General features: G+C 39.6%; 1 protein-coding gene across 4 annotated transcripts in view; it reads right to left on the bottom strand.

The window, feature by feature from the left end:
• Window positions 1-20972, bottom strand: part of POU2F1 (POU class 2 homeobox 1) — a 183096-nt gene that overhangs the window by 71528 nt on the left and 90596 nt on the right. For 3 of the 4 annotated variants that reach the window (XM_047077068.1, XM_047077069.1, XM_047077066.1), the window contains one exon: window positions 3137-3202. In XM_047077068.1, the coding sequence (XP_046933024.1) occupies window positions 3137-3202 (66 nt within the window). Of the gene's footprint in view, window positions 1-3136; window positions 3203-6427; window positions 6678-20972 lie in introns of those variants that run through there. The other variant, XM_047077067.1, reaches the window with a different exon arrangement.

Raw genomic sequence — 20972 nt, forward strand, 5'->3', positions numbered from 1 at the left:
TCCCCCACTCATGTTCTTTCAAAAATAAACATTAAAAAGAAAAAAGTATTCCAAATCCAAGAAAATGTGAGACTTTAGTTTTATTATAATTTATTATAATGCTAATTTAGCTATTATTATACTTTCAGTGGTTTTTTTCCACTGAAAACTTTAATTATTCAGTTAGCAAAAACTAAAAATGCATACACCCTTTACAATGAAACAATATGCAGGTTTGTTTGCTTTAAGAAAATTTTTTTTTTAACGTTTATTTATTTTTGAGACAGAGACAGAGCATGAGCAGGTAAGGAGCAGAGAGAGAGGGAGACACAGAATCTGAAGCAGGCTCTAGGCTCTGAGCTGTCAGCACAGAGCCCGACGCGGGGCTCGAACTCACGGACTGCGAGATCATGACCTGAGCCAAAGTCGGATGCTTAACCAACTGAGCCACCCAGGCACCCCTGTTTGTTTTGCTTTTAAATAAAATTCAATTTGTAAGCATGTAATTGTCTGAATAAATTATAATTCCGTATCTAATATAGTGAACACGGTAATTTAATAGGCAAACTGGAACTCAAATACATTTTTATATTCCTGAGCTAACAAACTGACATCAGTAGGAGATACTAAGAATGTAGTGATAGGCCCTTAACATTTCAGAAATTGACATTCGGGGTTTTAGTTATCTTTAAGGGCATGTAAAAGTCCTTAACATGGAAGTAATTTGCAATTTTACAAAGGCAACAATGCTGAGTTTTAGAGACATTAAAAACTAAAACTCTATACTGATACTACTCAGTTCTAGGAGTCTACCCACCATGCATTGCAAATATACAAGGCAGGAAATTCATGAGACTGTTTTAGCAATTGCTACAGCTAGAATTTATCTTATATATAGCTCTGAAAATAGTTTTAATCCTGAATATATACAAAGAAATGCTTAAAATTTCTGTTTTATTTTATTGCAATTCATGGGAGAAACCAAATACAGGGTGTAAATCCTCATCCTGCCTTTATTTCCTGACTGATTTTGTGCTTCAATTTCCTATTCCCTAACTTACAGTGTTGTCATTAAGAACTCAAATTGAAATCAGGTAATAAGTCCAGTGCTTAAGATTTTTAAAAACATGTCATCAGGGGATTATTAAATGTTGGTGCTCAATAAATGGTAGCTACTGAAACGTCTATTATTAGTGGTGGTTTCTCAAGGAATCTGACGTAGAGACCTTTTCAGTGTTCTCCAATCATTCTGAGTCTGTTTCTCTTCGTTGAGAAATACATGCTTCTTTGGAGCTGTTCTTTGCTTTTTTTGAGACAGAGAGAGAGCATGAGTGGAGGAGGGACAGAGGGAGAGAGAGAGAGAGAGGGAGAGAGGGAGAGGGGGAGAGAGAGAGAGAGAGAGAGAGAAAGAGAGCGAGAGAGAGAGAGACACTCGTAAACAGGCTCCATGCTCAGCGTAGAGCCCGACGTGGGGCTCGATCTCACGACCCTGGAATCATGACCTGAGCCGAAATCAAGAGTCAGATGCTTAACCCAATGAGTCACCCAGGCGCTCTTGAAGCTGTTCTTTAGAGTGCCTTGCACACTCTCTCCTAATGTCCTAAGGGATCGACTGCCTTGTTTCTATGCAGACAAGTCCCACACTTAAACTAAATGGAGAAAGCACTCGCAGATGGACCCGTGCTACACAATAATGCAAGACAGGGCCCAGAGGACAGAGGAACAGCAAAAATGAGACTGGCCGACAATCTAGACAGAATGGTGTACCTCCTCGGGAGGTACTAGAGCAGTCCACGTGGCTAGCCTCAGAGTATTTTGAATGACGTGTTCAATATAACAGGAAGTCCCATGGCTCAGTTTCACATAAAGAGACAGGTATCCTTTAGAGATTAGAAGACTAACAAGTATCTCCAGGTATAGAACAATTTACAATGAAAGATATGTAGGCAGGAACGACATACTGGTTCAACTCATCTACTTCAAATTAAACGATGGTGGGGCCAGCAGGGGTGGGAAACAAAGACAGTTTCTAGGAGGGACTCACATTCTCACTATCTCCCATAGTAGGTCGTTTTTTAAATGGTGGTCAAAGAGGCAACCCTCTCTGCAAGTGAAAACCTAGTTTACCTTAGAAACTATTACTTTCTGTGTATTCCTGCCCACAATTCCCTTCTTTACATGGCTGAGTATTTCAATTTTTGCCTTTACCAGAAACTGGGGAAGTCCCTGTGCGATCACCTCTGGCAGATGATAAAAACACACGGGTCAACGTCGTTTCAGCAATGTGATAAATTAAAGAGTTTGGGCTGTGGAGACATTCTATATGGATTTACCGCACAGTATAAATTTTTTAAAATGACCAAATAAAAGAACGTATTAGAAACAGGTATGTGTTTTTAACTATCTATCTACTGACACTAGCATAACTTCAATATAATTTATACTGAATGGGGGTGGGTGGGTAAGATTTACTGTTTTGATTAACACTTGTAGCAAGAGCAACTTTTTACTGAATGGTTACTGTGTAGCTGGCTCTGTGCTTAATCCATTTCCTTTACTACTCACAACGACCTATGAAATATATTGTCCCCACTAAATAAAGTTAGGAAACTGCCTTAAAGTCCAAAGCTAATGAGTGACAGGGGGTGCCTGGGTGGCTCAGTTGGTTGAGCGTCTGACTCCGGCTCAGGTCATGATCTTGCAGTTGACGAGTCTGAGCCCCATGTCGGGCTCTGTGCTGACAGCTCAGAGCCTGGCCCCTGCTTCGGATTCTGTGTCTCCCTCTCTCTCTGCCCCTCCCCTGTTCACACCCTGTCTCTCCCTCTCTCAAAAATAAACAAGCATTAAAAAAATTTTCAAAGCTAGTAAGTGACAAATCCCTAATTCATACCCAGAACCACCTGACCCTAAAGGACTATTCTCTCAACTACTTTATAGTTCCTCTGATAAACAGCAACAAAAACATGAAGCAATCTGAAGAAATTAAATAGTCTTAAACAAATACAATACCAGCTCCTGCAAGCACTAAATGATCTTTGACAACTCCATACTCAAATTGGTTTTTATTTGCCAAATAGGAGTCACAGTTAAGTGGGAAGTTTCTTCTGGTAACGCTATTAGATCTAGTTAAAAGGTGGGTGTGGGGAGGGTCTCTTACCTGTGTTGCCATCTCCACTCTCCATAGACGGTTTACTGGTTTCTGACGGATTATTCATTCTTGAGTCTGCAATGAATCAGAGGTGAATGAGGTTTTTTAAAAATTGGGGATGTGGTTAGGGAGGCAAAAGTGTGGCAAAGGAAGGGTTTAAGAATACTGACTGATGTTACAGTCCTACAGTTCAAAGACAGGCAGTGTGATCACTAAAACATTGGAAATTATCGTGAAAGTTTATCTGAGAGAAATTCTGGACTTCCCTTAACCCTGATGCAATCCACAAATAAACTGTCTTTCTAAAGAATTTTAACATTCTTCTAACAAAGACAACAGACATCTAACCTGAAAAAAGTTATAATAGAATTTGACATGTAAAAGAAGTAAATATAATACGAAGCATAAAATACGTTAAAGAAACAAAGCTGGGGCAAAGTGCCTTACAAAGTAAAACACGTTATTCTCAAAATTTTCTTTTTCCATAAGCAAAGGTATTTGTTAACCAAACCAAAACAATCTGTTGGTAATCTTCATAACAGGCTGGCAGTAACTCAACCTAGCAGAATAAAAGGAAAGGGTGTCTAAGAAAAATATCTCCGTATTTACTCCCCGTCCAGACAAACTAACCATGTGTTAAAGTAAGAATATGTCAAATTCATACCTCAATCATAAACCACTACAAGAAGCTGTACCACAAGGCATAACAGATATATCTAACGATTTCAAAATTGAATCACAACCACACCCCTCTAAAAATTATACTACCTATCTGATATCACATATGAACCTGCTGACATGGGTTTATTTCCCTAAGGGTTATCTCTTTAATGAAGGTTTTCACAGTAGAAAGTTTTCAGCAAGCAATATTAGGTATCCCAGAACAGCTGCAAGACACAAGAACAAGCCTGCTTTTCTCCCGCCTTTTCAATAGAGTAAAAACTAAATATACATTTAATATATACCTTATTCTATTTCTACTGTAAACCCAAACTTTGCATATTTGTAATCAACTGAGTTTACTATCCAGCAAGTTCCCCCTTTTCCCCTACTGGGCTAAGAATCACTTAACTCTAATTATTAGTGAGAATAAATAAATGATGTGATATTTGATTTTTTTTTTTTACTGAAAAGTACATTTTGTCATCCATTTCAATGTTTAACTAGGAAATCAAACAATCATCACAAGTCCCAACCATGCTGTCCACGGTTGCTTTATCCAAATGCGTTAAGTGACGAGAAAGAATCGAGAGTCCTCCTGCCATAAATTTCATCTCCAGCCTGGAAGCCGTGTAACAGTTTTTCTAGTAAGTTTTTAAAACAGATGCTGGTCTTATGGTTTTAGGCAGTTCTAGCACATCTTTGGTTTTTCCCTCTGATGTGTGAAGGATTCAAATTCATATTCTGTGGTCATAAATGAGACTAGTTCTACAATTTCCTCACCCCTACTGTCCAGAAAAATTTAAATGTCACCAAAGGCATACTAGGGTTTGAAAGGAACAGGTGTACAACTTAGTGAAAATCAGCTTTCTGAATGACTTCAACAAAATCTTATGAAAGTCAGCAAAGATCACAACAAATGTTAACAAACCAAAATGCTTCCTTTAGAATGTATGTTAAAAAAAAAGTGGAAAAATATGAACCAGTTAACATTCAGAAGAGGGTAACAATGTTTCCACGTATCTTTGTACAAAGAAGTAGGCATAATTCTTAACAAGTCAGGAACCTGTCCCTGTGCAATTCATACCCTAATTTCCACGTGTCTAAATTAAAGATTATGTCACAGGTATTCTGTGTGAATCTTCGAAGCATCTTCTATTGAATTGTAAAGAGCTTCAAAGACATTTAACAAAACCACTTCACACACACACACATACATATACAAATAAAATTCTGACTTAGCTGTACAACAATGTGAAGACTGTTCAAATGACAGTTACTGTTAATTACAAATAACAGAGGTACAATTTCTAATTCTAAAATAGAATGCTAAAAATATTTCAAAAAGGTATTTTCCTTTCCTTCCTTGAGTTCCCAATTTAGCAGATTTTGTAAAAGAGTAAATACAAGTTCTTTTCTTGATATCTGAAGTTTTTTTTTTTCTCTCTGGGCACACTGAGCTGTGCATGAGCCTAATAACAGTTTACAAACTGCTCTGCGATTGGACTGAATTCTTGACATCGGTTTTTTGTTTTAATTGTGGTTTTTATTGTGCTTTACAAATATTACTACTGCCTTGAGTTTGGGCCATTCCTTCTGCCTGAAAGTGTAAACATTGACAGAACTATCATTTAATTTTATCCTTAGCAACTGTGAAGGAGATGGGCAGGGGGTGGGGGTGGGGCTCAGTTTTTTAAGTGAGAAAAATGACATAGAGGAAAAAAAAATCACTTGCAAAGGTTTTAAACTGTGAGTTATCAAAGTCCTGGAGTTCATGTCATCTGACTCTCCAGGTGACCAGAGTGACCCGAAGAGGTTTCAACAACTGTGTGCACACAGACAAAACTCAACACAAAATAGGGCCACCGTGAGCCACAGCGTGTCTCAAAACCAAAGTGCCTCGATCTATTTTAAATCTCGGTTACCAAAGACAGTTTATATAATCAAGCCGCACATCCCCCTCCCTAAAAGGCTTGCTGTTCTATAGAGAAAACTTTAAAATAGGCTTTCCAGCACTTAACATTGTTTTCTGAAGAAGAGAAGTTGAGTTTTTAAAACATAAGGAAAGGCTGGTATTTGCCAAAATTTGAAAAGTTGACAGTTTCTCAAATCTGGAAACTGATCAACAGTCCCACTGCAGCAACCACCGCAATTACCCTCTGCATCAGTATTTATGGGAGCCATTCCGCACTACGGCTCCACCTCATTTTTCACTATGCACTTTGGTTTTTCCAGAAGACATTCGCCCTTAGGTTGTAAAACATTTTTTATTAATATGTACATATTATTTAGGCATACTTTATACCTTGTTTCCGAGTTAGAGTGTTTTTAGAACTACGTGAAATGCTCCCAACAGATATTTCCAAAAAGCAAAAATGTCCTCCGTTCAAGACGAATTCCAAATCCACATTATTTACAGAAAATGTCCTCTGAACCAGGAGAGCTAGTGGTAGGGAGGGACCTACTGCAAATTCAAGTATGCTCCTGCCCTGCAAATGCTTTCCTCCTTCTCTGCTCAATCCACCTCTCCCCCTCCCCCCCGAGGTGGTTGCATATGCGATTAAGCATTTATGCATAGTCAACCCCACACGCGCTATTTCCATATTAAAGCTTATAAGAAAGAACTGTGCTGGTACCCACCTAGAACATAGTCACTGCAGTCCAGCATTGCTGTGAAATCTTCTAGAGGTTCAGACAGTCCAAAGCAAGGAAGAAACAGGTAGCAGTTTGGGGTGGGTGAAAGAAGGTACTACTATTTCTAACAAATCTACACTATGTTCTTCAGAGAACAAGGGTGGGAGGTGGAAAGTGGATTAGGGGGAGAAGGAAAATACAACTTCAGTTACACCATAGCAATCTTCAACTGAATAAGGAAACTTCAGTTGCTCAGAGGAGTTTTAGTCTCTCCTACCAGCTAGGACTGACATTGTCAAGGCAACTGAAGCATGAAAAGTTCCCCTTTTTGTAATAAAATAGAAACAAAGATTGCAGCTGGCAGTTTCCATAATGAAGCTTAATCAGTATGCGTGTGATTAGGGCCTTATGCAAATCTCTCCTCGTTAGCACAGCAGCCAGCACTTTGAAGTCCACGAACAATTCATTTACAGAACACACTGAAAGCACTCCCTGCATAATTTAAATCATTGCATAAATATTTATCAGCCCATTTGCATATTAATTGGCAGTGCATGAAGGGAAAAATTATCTCCTGAGTGCCAGCATAATAATTAGGAGGATAAAATGAGATTTCTTCCAATGGCCTGGCTCCTCGGACCTAACTTGAGATAGTACCGGGGGAGAAGGGAGAGACAAGAGACAGAGTTCTGTTAAAATGGCACTGAAATGACACGTACAAATTAGAAACAACTCTACAGACTTAAGCACCTTTAATCTTATTCCTGCTGGCAACAATGACTTCAGTAATAAGAGGATTTGCAAAAAGCTTTCTACACAATCCAAATAATCCCAAGGAAACAATTAGCAAGGTAGAAGCAGAACATAGGGCTGTCACGATGGTGCTAGCCCACTGATAGGGAATTTTCCAAATATTAACATACGCTGTCTGGGGAAAGTCCTGCTTTAAAACAAGGCAATAATATAAATCCAGAAGCAGTGCAAGAGCTGTAAAATTATTTTCAAGAGTATGGAAATTCACTACCTATAAATCTCTTCAAACTATCAAATCTAGCACAGACTAGATTAGCCAAATGCCGCCCGTTGTGCGGTGTCCTTCCTCCATCAAAATCAATCTAAAGTAGAAGATGGTTTGTTATTTACAGTATCAATCATCAAAAAAATAGGTCATATAAATTATGAAATTAATTACTATTTAAGTAAATTTCACCAAATGTATATGAATATATACACTTATTCTCTTTGCTGAAGAATGTTATCTATTCAATTTAAAGTGAATTTACAAGGCAAACATCAGCCCCAAGCTTTTGAGGCATTACAATATGACATTCCACTGTAATCACCATAGACAACTCAGCAGAAGGTTTATAAAAAAAATCCCATGAAGTAGGTATTACTACCCTCTTTGGGGGGGGGAAAAAAAGGAGAAAAAGGAAACTGAGGCACAGAGGGCTAAAGCACTTTACACTAATTTACACTATTTACACTAATAATTTGGAGTCAGACTTTAAAACCGGATTTCGCTGACACCAAAATCTGAGATCTTGGCTGTTATTACACGTTGTGGCCAAGTTATACCTTCATGGAGGTGGTAGGCATGGGGGGGGGGGGGCTTGAATAAGGCAGCAAATTAAAATGGCTTGTTTTCAATGTAGTGAGGAAACTAATAATTGGTGGCAAAGATTTTGTGTTTAAAAGTCAAGTATGTCCCGATACACAGAAGAGTGCACTACAACTGAGGAGAGTTCTCCAGGGTATTATCCCATTAATAACTGTTTTTATTTAGAACTAGTCTTCAAGCATGCCAAGTGTCTGTTTTTTTTTAAAAATCTGTATGTCCCTTTTTCCACCATTCAGGTTGAAATTAAACTCAACCCGCATATGTGGAAATGCAAGACGAGACTTCTATTAGGGACCTTTAAAAGGATTTCTTTGAAAGTCAATAAATTAGCTAGGACCAGAACCAAAAACTTTCTTAACTTTTAGATATGCACTCTGTTTCTATTGCCAGTTTTTCTGTTTCACAGAATCACAAAATCCACATGAGGAAAGAGTTTAGGGGAGAAATTTAACGCTGCCATTCAGTACCAGTGAGATTAAGCTCGTTCCCTTTTTGAACCCTAATTTTCTCACCTGTAAAATGATAGTGTCTTTTTCACGAGGTTGCTGTGCGGATGAACGTGCTTGTGCCTCTTAGACCAGATCATGGACTGGAGCACGAGGTAGCTGTGCCACTGGGGTGGGGGGGGGGGGGGACATCGCAACACAGGATAAACATGCTACATCTTTCAAGAGCACCAATTTCATTCGATGACAATTCGCAACACTTTGTAGTAAAACAATCAAGAATACATTATACAAGAAAATATGAAATTCAAATGAGTTGTGAATGCGTTGGGCTCTATACAAGTTCTACTTGGTGAGAAAATATTAGAAGCAATGATGAATGTGATTGGAATATAGTAGATAGCAGTATATCTTTCTTTCTCTCCTCTTCTGCCTTCATAAAATTTTACATTTACTGCCTGTACTTACTATAGAAGATCTCTTCAGGTCACCATCTACTTTTCATGCTGCATGAGGTTAACACCTCTAAACTACCTTTCTTATACTAATTTGGCCTTTCATAAATCAGCTAAGCAGGACTTGGAGCTACAGCCAATCACTTCCAACTAAGAAGTGTTCCCTGGAAGGTACCCTTGCAGGGGCAGGACCCTGGTAGTGCACGAACCAAGCACCAACCCCCCTCAAGCCAAGAGAGTCCCACAGGGTCTCTGTGTAGCAGGGGGCATAAGGCTCACCAACTCACATGGGCTGCTACCCAGAGAGGGACCCCTTTCCCCTCTACTGCAAAGGTCACCGTCTTCACTCCAGGAACAGGAAGGGGGGGGGGGCAAAAGAAGGCTGCACTGAGATGCAGCTATCCAGAGTGACACGAAGCCTCGCCCATGCAGTGGACTTTGTTACAATGGGAAGGACAAGAAAACTCCTACTTGCCACTCTTGATATAGGTACTCTGCACCTTCTAAAAGGCAGGTTTAAATACTAGAAGGTTGTCCAGGCCTCTACAGATGGAGTGGGGGAGGGTGGCCACCATCTATCTCTCCCCTGCACTCCCCCAGTCATGGCACAGTTAGATCCAAAAGAAGACAGCTTTTCCCCCAAAGCTCAAATGGTCACTTTATTTGGTCCTCTGTCCGAAATATCAAATTAAAACTAAAAAGAATACCCTTTAAAAAAAAAAAGAAAAGAATTTCTGGGAAGTCGGTGGGGCTGTCAGTCATTCACACTTCAGCATAAATTACTCCAATTCAATTGCTTTCCTTTAACACCTCATTTAGTTGATTAGTGTGGTAATAATTGTTCCCACTGGAAAGAGTCCAATCAATACTCGTGTAAGAGAAATGCTGGTTAGCCTACCTGGCCTCAGGGGACAGGGGTGGGCACACAGGGTTCACAAAGGTAGAAAAGAATAGAAAACATCAGTATGTGGAAGTATAAAAAGGAGCTGAAAGGGCAAAGTTAAGATTCACACTGTTTCAAAATTATGCTTAAAACTGAGACTTTATTTTTCATTCTCCTTCTCATTTTAGTAATTTCTGCACTCTTCGTGGGGCTCAAACTCATGATCCCAAGATCAAGAGTCCCATGCTCCTCCAACTGAGCCAGCCAGACACCCTGGAGCCCTTTCTTTAAAAAGGAGAAGAAATGCTCTTCCAGGACCCAGAGGTCATGGCTAACACTATCTGTATTAGAGTAATCTTTTACTCATGATCTCACGGGCTAGTCTAGGTCTCATTAGAAAGGCAACTGAGGACAATGACAACTCAATTACAAACTAGCTTTTTAAAACACATCCTTTGTGTATGAGTGAACTGAGGTATAGGCCTGTACCCTACCTACCAAAATCATCAAGTTCCAACCTGGTGACATTTCGGAGGAGCAGCTACTTGTACAGGTTGTCCTCGACACCTGTATACCTAGTCCAATGCGGGAGGGAATGTCCAACTCAGCAACCGTTCCCTCGCACCTCGTGTCTGCCTCTCCGGGGGATTTTTCATTTCCTAGCTGCACTGCTTTCACTCCTAGGCAATCTCAGTTGCACACCAACAGCCTTTTTCGTCTTCACCTCTTTCCAAAATCCACCGCTACTTTAGTCGCCTTACTAGCTTGTTTACAGAAAGCAAGGACACTGCTTCAGCAGATGCTCGGTAGTAAAAATACTTCAGTATCTCAAGAATGATAAATTGTTACCTTATCAAAAAAAACTCATCCCCAAACCCATCACCCACAGACAGCCTAAAATAATTTACTAATGCCCAAATACAAAAGAACACTGAGGATTTGAAAATTTCTTCGATCCAGAATCAAGTGATGGGTATGAGCACTGCCACTATTCTTATGTGCCGTATATCACAGTATATGTGAATGGTGCCCCCTAAGGTTGCAATATGGAGATTTTAGTGCTTAAGAAAAAAAAAGATTTAAGAAAACGGCATGTCTGCTATTTCCTAAAACTCTAGATGGACAAACACCGAGACAGAACTTATTTGATCAATTTGGCAAGTAAGCACTGCTAAACAACAAGAGATCTGAAGGATAATCTTAGTTCCTAAAAACCAAACTGAGGCCTAGAGAACGACTCTTAGGTCACACCAGTAAGTGGCAAAGAAAGCAGGGGGGAGAAAGACATAACAAGGAGGCATGAGAGGAAAAGAAGTAAAATAAAATATGCTGAAACTCATACCCATGATACAGAGATTTGTAGTTGGTTAATTAAAAGGATCAACTTAAAATAAATATCATGAAACCATTACATACATACCTTAAACATTTCATGCTACCAGAAAGTACTTAAATATATATTCATTTACCAATCTTTTGATGGTGGACCAAAGCCTGATGCTTTAAAATCAGAATCCACTAATTTGGGTTTTCTCTTCTTTTTGGGTAAATCATGTCCTTAATACTTGCTCTAGTATTTCCAGTTTCAATTTCTCACGCTTTGTTTTTCAAGCTTTGCACATTTTACATAAATATTAAGAATATAAAAAACTCAAGAAAAATTTCACAAGACAATGCTCCTTCCCAGATGTAATGCAATCTGATAGGCTTTTTTTTTTTAACTGCTGATTTCAACCTACGACATTGACTTCGTGACCCACAGATTGAAGAGCTTCTTTAAACGTAAGGCGGGAACATAAAAGAAACACCAAGCACTCTGAGTACAGAATCTTTTTCTTTTTTAAAAAAGAATAATTCAGGGGCGCCTGGGTGGCGCAGTCGGTTAAGCGTCCGACTTCAGCCAGGTCACGATCTCGCGGACCGTGAGTTTGAGCCCCGCGTCAGGCTCTGGGCTGATGGCTCGGAGCCTGGAGCCTGTTTCCGATTCTGTGTCTCCCTCTCTCTCTGCCCCTCCCCCGTTCATGCTCTGTCTCTCTCTGTCCCAAAAATAAAATAAACGTTGAAAAAAAAATTTAAAAAAGAATAATTCATCCCTAATATTTTACAGCTCTTTTTTTCACATCCAATTTAGCAGTATTTTTTAGTAATTGCCCTTTATCTAATCTTTTCAAAACATTCGACTGAAGTTTTCATAGAAACATCATCTCTTCCTGTTCTTCTCCTTAGTTTATATAATAATGATTCAAACCGTGTAACTAAAATAAGAAACACGACCAGCCTGAACAGGCTTGGGAGCACAAGCGCGCAATGATCCTGATGACCACGCCACTCGACTGGAGCAGCGGATATGCAGACATACTGAAGGGCATCCGGCATGCTGCAGGGCATCAGACAGTGTGTTTCAAGCAGGGATCCTCAAGGCATCAGTTCATCTAATGAGTCATTTAAGTGCTGGCTTGTTAAGAAAGCTACCACACTAGAGAGCAGCTAGTATTAAGTGGCTGGTGCTTCTGCGCTCTTCCTTAACCCCTGCCAACATACATCGCCACGGTCATCATCGCGGCTCATCTAGTGCTCCATTTAACACCCTGGCATCCTTTAGGGAACATACCATCACAGAATTCAATCCTGAATTTCTTGGTTGTAAAGCTTTATCGTCATGTTGCTCTAATAAAGGTGTGCCGTCATACTCAATGTGTCTGTCTAGGGGCGCCTGGGCGGCTCAGTCGGTTAAGCGTCCGACTTCGGCTCAGGTCACGATCTCACAGTCTGTGAGCTCGAGCCCCGCGTCGAGCTCTGTGCTGACAGCTCAGAGCCTGGAGCCTGCTTCCGATTCTGTGTCTCCCTCTCTCTCTGACCCTCCCCTGCTCATGCTCTCTGTCTCAAAAATAAATAAAAACATTAAAAAAAAATTTAATGTGTCTGTCTAGTCTATCTTATCATCCTGTTTCTTTTCTTCTATAACTGTCTTTTCTTTGTTCTAGTTTCAACAGTTTTGCAAAGTTACTGATTTCACGCATGAGCACATTCAACAAATATTTACAAGGTGCTGCCAGGCACTGGGATAGGGACTGGGGATACAATGCTGAGCCACAGAATGCTTACAATTGAATGGAAAGAAATATGAAGCGATCATCCAAAAACATAATCACCAAGTATGGAAATTCCATGGAATAAAAAGAACAGGTGGCTATGCAGCTTTAATACAAGCCTATAATTTGTCTTGACATCTTTGGCTAATATTAGAGCTCTCCTACTTTAACAACCGCAATGTAACTTTTTCTCTGATTCCATTTCTTAAATCCATGAGATACAGGCTTTGTTTTGCTCAAAATCACATGCTGCTTTATTATTCCCATCTGTCCTCTGAACCATTATGTCTCATTTATGGTATTGGTAATTTCGTCCTCTCTTTTTATGTCTCTCTCACTCTCAGGTTTCATAAATTTATGTGAAAACACAAGGGTAACAAGTATCCCAGAGTCTATGTGAGACATACAATTTAAAGACCCATTCTCCCACTGAACTAAAATGTTCTTCCAACTAACTGGATGTTATTAGTATGTTTTATTTATTTATTTTATTTTTTTAATGTTTATTTTTGAGACAGAGAGAGACAGAGCATTAACAGGGGAGGGTCAGAGAGAGAGGGAGACACAGAATCTGAAACAGGCTCCGGGCTCCGAGCTTCAGCACAGAGCCCGACACGGGGCTCGAACTCACGGACCGCGAGATCATGGCCTGAGCCGAAGTCGGACGCCCAACCGACTGAGCCACCCAGGTGCCCCTAGTATGTTTTAATAATATCAACATTTACTGACTTTCAATCTGTCTAAAATATCTCTCATCCCTGTATCAACTCTTGAGAAGTCTACCTATCCTCTAAAGACAGGTTCAAAAACTGACCCCAGATCTTCCATTCCCGTCAAGGAACTATTTGTTCTCTGAAATCCTATAGCAATGATAATCTCTCTCTTTTGTTCTTAACTGTGTTTACATCTTACAATATGCTATCAAATCCAGGCAAATGACATTGACATAAAAGTCAATGTATGTATAGTTCAATGACATGTATAGTTCTATGTCATTTTACTATCATATGTGTAGGTGGGTCACATAACCACCGCTGCAATCAAAACACAGAACTATTTCATCACAAAGAACTCCTTCCTGCTACCCCAGTTATAGGCATATCCATTCCTCTCCCTGGGGCTATTCTGAATCCTTGACAACCACTAATCTGTCATCTAACTTCATAATTTGGTCATTCTGAGAATACTGTACAAATGGAATCGTACACTATATGACCATTTGAGGGTAGCATGTTTTACTCAACATAATAACCTTGCAAGATTACTTGGTTGTTTCCAGTTTGGAGTTATTACTAAAAAGGTGCTATAAACACTCATATTTGGGATGTACATTGAATCACAAGCTTCACACTGGGAGAAAATACTTGCAAAGGACATGCCTGGTAAATGACTCTCATCTATAATATGTAAAGCATAGTTGTGTATATATTTTTATGTGGACAAATTTTTATTTATTTCTCTGGGATAAATGCATAGAAGTGATATTGCTGGGGGCACCTGGCTGGCTCAGTTGGAAGAACATGGGACTGTTGATCTTGGGGTTGGGAGTTTGAGCCCCATGTTGAGTGTAGAGATTATTAAAAAATAAATAAATAAGTAAAAACTTTAAAAAAGGTGATATTGCTGGGTCACATGCTAAGTGCATATTTAGTTTTTAAAGAAATTTTGAAATATTTTCCAAAATGGCTATGCCATTTTAGATTCCCACAACGTATGAGGGATCTAGTTTCTTCAAATCTACACCAGCACTTGATATTGTCACTACCTTTCATTTTAGCTGTTCTAACAGGTGTGTAGTGACATCTCAGGATGGTCTTAATCTGCATTTCCCAAATGGCTACTAATAACAAAACATCTTTTCATATGCTCAATTAACCATGTGTATATCCTCCTCAGTGACATGTCTATTCCATTCTTTTGGATTTTTCTAGAACTCCACAAAAATCTCCCTTTTCTAATGAACTGCTTGGATTCTTAGGATTGAGTTTCAGTGTGTGTGTGTGTGTGTGTGTGTGTGTGTGTGTGTGTGTGTGTGTTTTGAGGACACTTGACACACATTACATTGGTTTCAGGTATATAACACAGTGATTCAACAGCTTTCATGTTATGCTATGCTCCCAAGTGTAGCTACCATCTGTCACCATTCAACGCTACTACGATACCATTGACAATATTCGCTATGCTGTGTCTTTGATTCCTGTGACTTGCTTACTCCCTAACTGGAAGCCTGTTTCTCTCGCTCCCCTTTACCCCTCTGCCTATCCTCCCGCTCCCTCCGCTCTGGCAACCATCAGTTTGTTCTCTGTATTTATAGGTCTGGGTCTGCTTTTTGTTTATTGGTTTGTTTCGTGTTTTAGATTTCACGTATAAGTGAAATCATACAATATTTGTCTTTCTCCAACTTATTTCATTTAGCATAAGACCTTCTTGGTCCGTCCGTGTTTTCACTAGTGGCAGGATCTCACCCCTTTTTAAGGCTGAGTAATATTTCATCGTGCGTATATCCACCACGTCTTCTTAATCCATTATCAACGGACATTTGGGCTGCTTCCATATCTTGGCTATTGTAAATAATGCTGCAATAAACATAGGGGTGCATATATCTTCTTGAATTAGCGTTTTTGTTTTCTCTGGGTAAATACACAGTAATGGAATTACTGAATCATGGTAATCATGTTTTTAATTTTTCAGGAACCTCCAAACTGATTGCTGTAGTGGCTGCATCGATTTACATTCCCACCAACAGTGCACAAGGGTTCCTTTTTCTCCGTAGGGTTGAGTTTTGAGAGTTCTCTACGTACCATAGATAATAGTCCTTCATCAGATATGTGCTTTGCAAATATTTTCTCCCACTGGGAACTTGCCTTTTCATCTTCTTTTTTTTTTTTTAATGTTTTTTTATTTTGAGAGAGAGAGAGAGAGAGAGAAAAGAGAGCGGGGTAGGGGCAGAGAGAAAGAGAGAGAGAAGCCCAAGCAGTTTCCTCATTCAGCACGGAGCCTGTGGGGCTCGAACTCACAAACTGTGAGATCATGACCTGAGATGAAATCGAGTTGGACACTTAATGGACTGAGCCAGGTGCCTCCCTCTTTAAAAAAAAAAAAAAAAAGTTTATTTACTCATCACACTCATGCACATGAGCGACAAAGGGGCAGAGAGAGAATCACCTTTTCATCCTCTTAAAGAAGTTTCAGCACCCAGCAAAACTTTAATTTTGATAAAATCTAATTTACCAATTTTTTTCTTTTGTAGGCTGTGTTTCTGGTGTTATTGTTTTTTAAAAGATTTTATTTTTAAGTCATCTCTACACCCAACATGGCTCAAACTTAAAACCGCAAGAAAAAGAGTTGCATGCTCTACTGGCTGAGCCAGGCTGGCACCCCTCTGGTGTCACGTTTAAGAACTGCTCACCAAGTGCTGGGGCACCTGGGTGGCTCCGTCGGCTAAGCATCCGACTCTTGATTTTGGCTCAGGTCATGATCTCATGGTTCGTGGGTTCGAGCCCCATGTCAGGCTCTGCGCTGACAGTGTGGAGCCTGCTTGTGAGTCTCTCTCTCTGCCTCTTCCCAGGCCATCCCCCTCCCTCTCTTTCTCTCTCTCTCAAAAGAAATAAACATTAAAAAAAAATTTTTTTAAAGAACTATTCATCAAGTCCTATGTCCTAAAGGTTTTCTATGTTTTTCACTAGTGTGAGGATTAAATGTTTTTCTTTTTTAATCACTTGTCCAAAACATTATCCTTCCTCTGTTTGCTCCAATTGCTTTTGTACCTTAGTCACAAATTAGTTGGCTACACCTGTGCAGGCCTATTTTTGGGTTTTATATTCCATTTCAAAGACTAATATGTTAATTTCTCAACCAATATCCTCAGGCTTGATTCCTGCAACTATACAACATGTCTAGAAAATGATTTTTTTTCCTCTTCTTTTTCAGAATTTTGCTAGCTATTCTAATTCCTTGCATTCCCACATTAATTTTAGAATAATCTTGTCTGTTAAAAAAATCACAGGGGGAATCTGAGAGGAATTACATTTAAACCTGTATATCAATCTGGGGAGAAGTGATCTCTCCTATGTTGAGCCTTCTAACCCACGAATGCAGTAGATCTCTCCATTTCTCTGTGTCGTCCTCTATTTCTCCCACCAGCATTTTGTAGTCTTTGGTATACACAAGTCCTGGATATGTCGTGTTGGATTTAAAACTACATAAGTCATTTCTTTAGCCATTCTTTTATGACACCTTTACTGGAGATGAGTTTGCTTTGTTTTCCTTCATCTAAAAAGGTCTTGATTTCTCCTTCATTCCCGAAGAAGGCTTCTGTTAAATACAGAACTTGGGATTTTGAGATCTTTCCGAATACTTAGAAAACGTCATGCCGCTGCCTCCTGGCCTCCATGATTTCTGAGGAGAAATCCATTATCTCTGGAATTATTTTTCCCCATAGAAAAAGGTGTCATTTCTCTCTTGTTATTTTCAAGGTTCTTCCTTTGCTCTTAGTTTACCAATGTTTTACTATTACTTCTTTGGGTTTATCTTGTTTGGAACTTGCTCAGCTCCTTGAATCCGTAGGCCTGTGTCTTCTGACAAGTCTTCTGGAAGTCGTCAGCCAGTCTTTCTGCAAGTACTTTTTAGCTCAGTCCCCTTTCTCCTCTCCTCCTCTTGTGGTCTTTCTGTCATAGTCCTACAGGTCCCACAGCTCTGTTCATTTATGTGTTCTATTTTCTCCTTGTTCAGATGGGGCAATTTCTATGTTCTGTCCTCCAGTTCACTCTGTCCCCCTTTACTCTGCTGTGAGGCCATCCGGTGGGCTTTGGTTTCGGTTACTGTAGTTTTCAGTTCTAAAATTTCTGTTTAGTTCTTTACATTTTCTACTTCTTTACTGAGGCTTTGGTTTCTAGGCTCAGACTTTATATTTTATTTTTCCTTTTACTGTTTCGGTGAAGAAATTAGTAGTGGAAGTGCTTTAAAAATGACGGGAATATGGGGCGCCTGGGTGGCTCAGTGGCTCAGTCGGTTATGTGTCAGACTCTTGATTTTGGCTCAGGTCATTACCTCACAGTTTGTGAGATCGAGCCTGCGTCGGGCTCTGTGCTAACAGTGCAGAGTCTGCTTGGGAGTCTCTTTCCCTCTCTCTGCCCCTTCCCCGCTCACACGCGCACTCTCAATAATTAAAGTTTAAAAATTAACGTATTTAAAAAGTGTTGAACACTTTTTAAAGGTTGTACTTATAAACGTTTTTTTTTTAAATCGTGGGACTATGTGGAAAAGACGCAGATGCAAGTTTGAATGGTCTCCCGTTGATCAAATTTTGGGTAACACGAAGAAAATAAATTAAAAAAATAATAAATTGTAACCATTTACTCATGACAGCTTATGAGTCCATTTGATATAAATCAACAGGGGGAAGAGAAAGATTTTCCTTACAGAATGCCAAATAATAAATATAGAAAGTCGGTATTTGGAAACCATTATAATAAGTTCAGGCGAAATGCTAAATCTAGTGGGCAAAAATTTGATGATGAAAAATGTACAGTTTCTCTACAAAATATTAAGCAATTACAAAGGGAAGATGTAACTTTACGGAGGAGAAGCTTGGTGAACATCACCTTAATCAGGTGTTCAAAGATAACATCACTAGTCAAGGAACAAATCAAAACTGTGCACTACCAGAAAAGAGGAGTTGAGAGCACAGCATCACTTCCCTCTGATATTCCTGCCATAGATGCATAACCTGAATCTAATCATGAGGAACTATCAGATAAACCTGAGTTCATAGACACTCTACAAAATGTATTTTTCCAATACATAGTCTTGAAACTCAAGGAAAGGCTAAGGAACTGTGATTGGAGAACACTAAAGAGATAGAATAATTACATGCTACGTAAGATCCTGGATTAGGTTCTTTTGTTATGAAAGGCACTATGGCAACAACCAGCCAAATGTGGATCAGGTCTATGGATTAGTTGACAGGAAAGTAATACTGTTAATTTCTTGCATCTTCTGTCTGTATTGTAGCGATGTAGCAGAGGGCCCTTATTTGGTAGGATTACTCACTAAAGTACTGAGAGTGTTTTGAAGTCAAAATAAAAAATAGCAAAGAAAGAAAAGAAAAAAGGGTGTGGGGGGGAAGCAGCTCAACAAACTGCCAGTATTTTATGATTATTCTAGTGGGCCCCTGCCCTCCTCATGCCACAGCAATCTGTGATCACAAGGTGCACAGTAACACTGACAACACAACAATTCTTAAAGAATCGTGAAATTATGTACAGTCAGAATGCACTTGAAACCATTTGAACAGTATTCTGATGGACATCTCAAGACATGGAGGGGCACACATTTTAAAGCTCTAGCTTACAAATAGTGAAGTTCAGATTTGAATCCGGACGAAAGCCCTGAGGACCAAACACCCTTCCACAGCTGGTATATCACTGACTTATGATCCAAAGTAAAAGCGCTTGAAACCCATCACAACACAAAATTTTACTATTTTATTTATTTATTTTTCAAGTAAGTTCCATGCCCAATGTGGCGCATGAATGAACTCACAACCACGAGATCAAGAGTTCCATGCTCTTCTGAATGAGCCGGCCAGGCGCTCCTCTAATTAAACTTTAGAAACTCGGTTAATTTTAAGTAAAATCTATGCAGACAAAAGACAGTATTAGAAAATTAACTTTAAGTTGGTATTATAGAGGGGCGCCTGGGTGGCTTGATCGGTTGAGCGTCCGACTTCGGCTCAGGTCATGATCTCACGGTCCGTGAGTTCAAGCCCCGTGTCGGGCTCTGTGCTGACAGCTCAGAGCCTGGAGCCAGCCTGTTTCAGATTCTGTGTCTCCCGCTCTCTCTGCCCCTCCCCTGTTCATGCTCTGTCTCTCTCTCTCTCAAAAATAAATAAACGTTAAAAAAAAATAAAAATTTTAAAAAAGTTGGTATTATAGATACACTGTTACGTTCTTCTGAAACTATGATTTTAGTGGCACTACAATGTGATGGGTCTAACTTTCCTACTTAAGAGACGTTGAGCAAAAGACTTAACATCCTCTATGGGTTGAATTGTGCGCCTCAAAAGCTGTTAAAGGCCTAACCCCAAGGATCTGTGAGTGTGACCTTTTTGGAAACAGGGTCTTTGCAGATCAGATTAAGATGAGGTCAAGAGAGTGGGCCCCAATCCAATACTATTGGTATCCTTATAGAAAGGGAACATTTGCACACAGAGACAGATACGTACAGAGGGAAGACGAGAAGATACGAAACAGATTTCGCCCTCGCAGCTTTCAGAAGGAACCAATCCTAACACCGTAATCTCAAATTTCTAGCCTCCAGAACTATGAGGTAAGAAATTTCGGTTCTCTGAGCCAGCCAGTCTATGGCATCCCCAGGAAACTTCACATGACATCTGAACCTTAACTTCCTCATTTGAAAAATGGGGCTTGGGGCGCCGGGGTGGCTCAGTCGGTTAAGCATCCGACTTCGGCTCGGGTCATGATCTCACGGTCCGTGAGTTCGAGCCCCGCGTCGGGCTCTGTGCTGACGGCTCAGAGCCTGGAGCCTGTTTCAGATTCTGTGTCTCCCTCTCTCTGACCCTCCCCCATTCATGCTCTGTCTCTCTCTGTCTCAAAAATAAATAAACGTTAAAATTAAAAAATTTTGAAAAATGGGGCTTATGCCATCTCTCACGTTTGTTCTAAAAATTAAAATCAGAACATAAATTGTTTTTAAAATGATCAAGAATTATAAAAATGATAATGGTATTATTATTATACTCTTGATAATTTAAAAAATATCACTGTCAAGATTTTTCTCCTGTTACAATAAAAAATTTTAAGCGATGCTCTCAAGCATTTCTATGTACCTTAACTAATTTTTAATCCACAGGCCCCAAATCACCTTTGCTGTACATGTAAGAACAGAGTCTTAATAATGTTACCAGTATCTGAACATGGCTGATTTCTTCCTTTTTCTCGTGTTTTAATCCTTAAATAACATTTAAACGCAGATTTTCTCTTTTGAACTCTTTTTGAAAAAATTTTATTGAGTTATGATTGACCTACATAAAG

Source organism: Lynx rufus, unplaced genomic scaffold, assembly GCF_022079265.1.
Source record: "Lynx rufus isolate CCGP_SWC_20201006 ecotype Redwood Valley unplaced genomic scaffold, mLynRuf1.p SCAF_15, whole genome shotgun sequence".
Classification (NCBI taxonomy): Eukaryota; Metazoa; Chordata; class Mammalia; order Carnivora; family Felidae; genus Lynx; species Lynx rufus.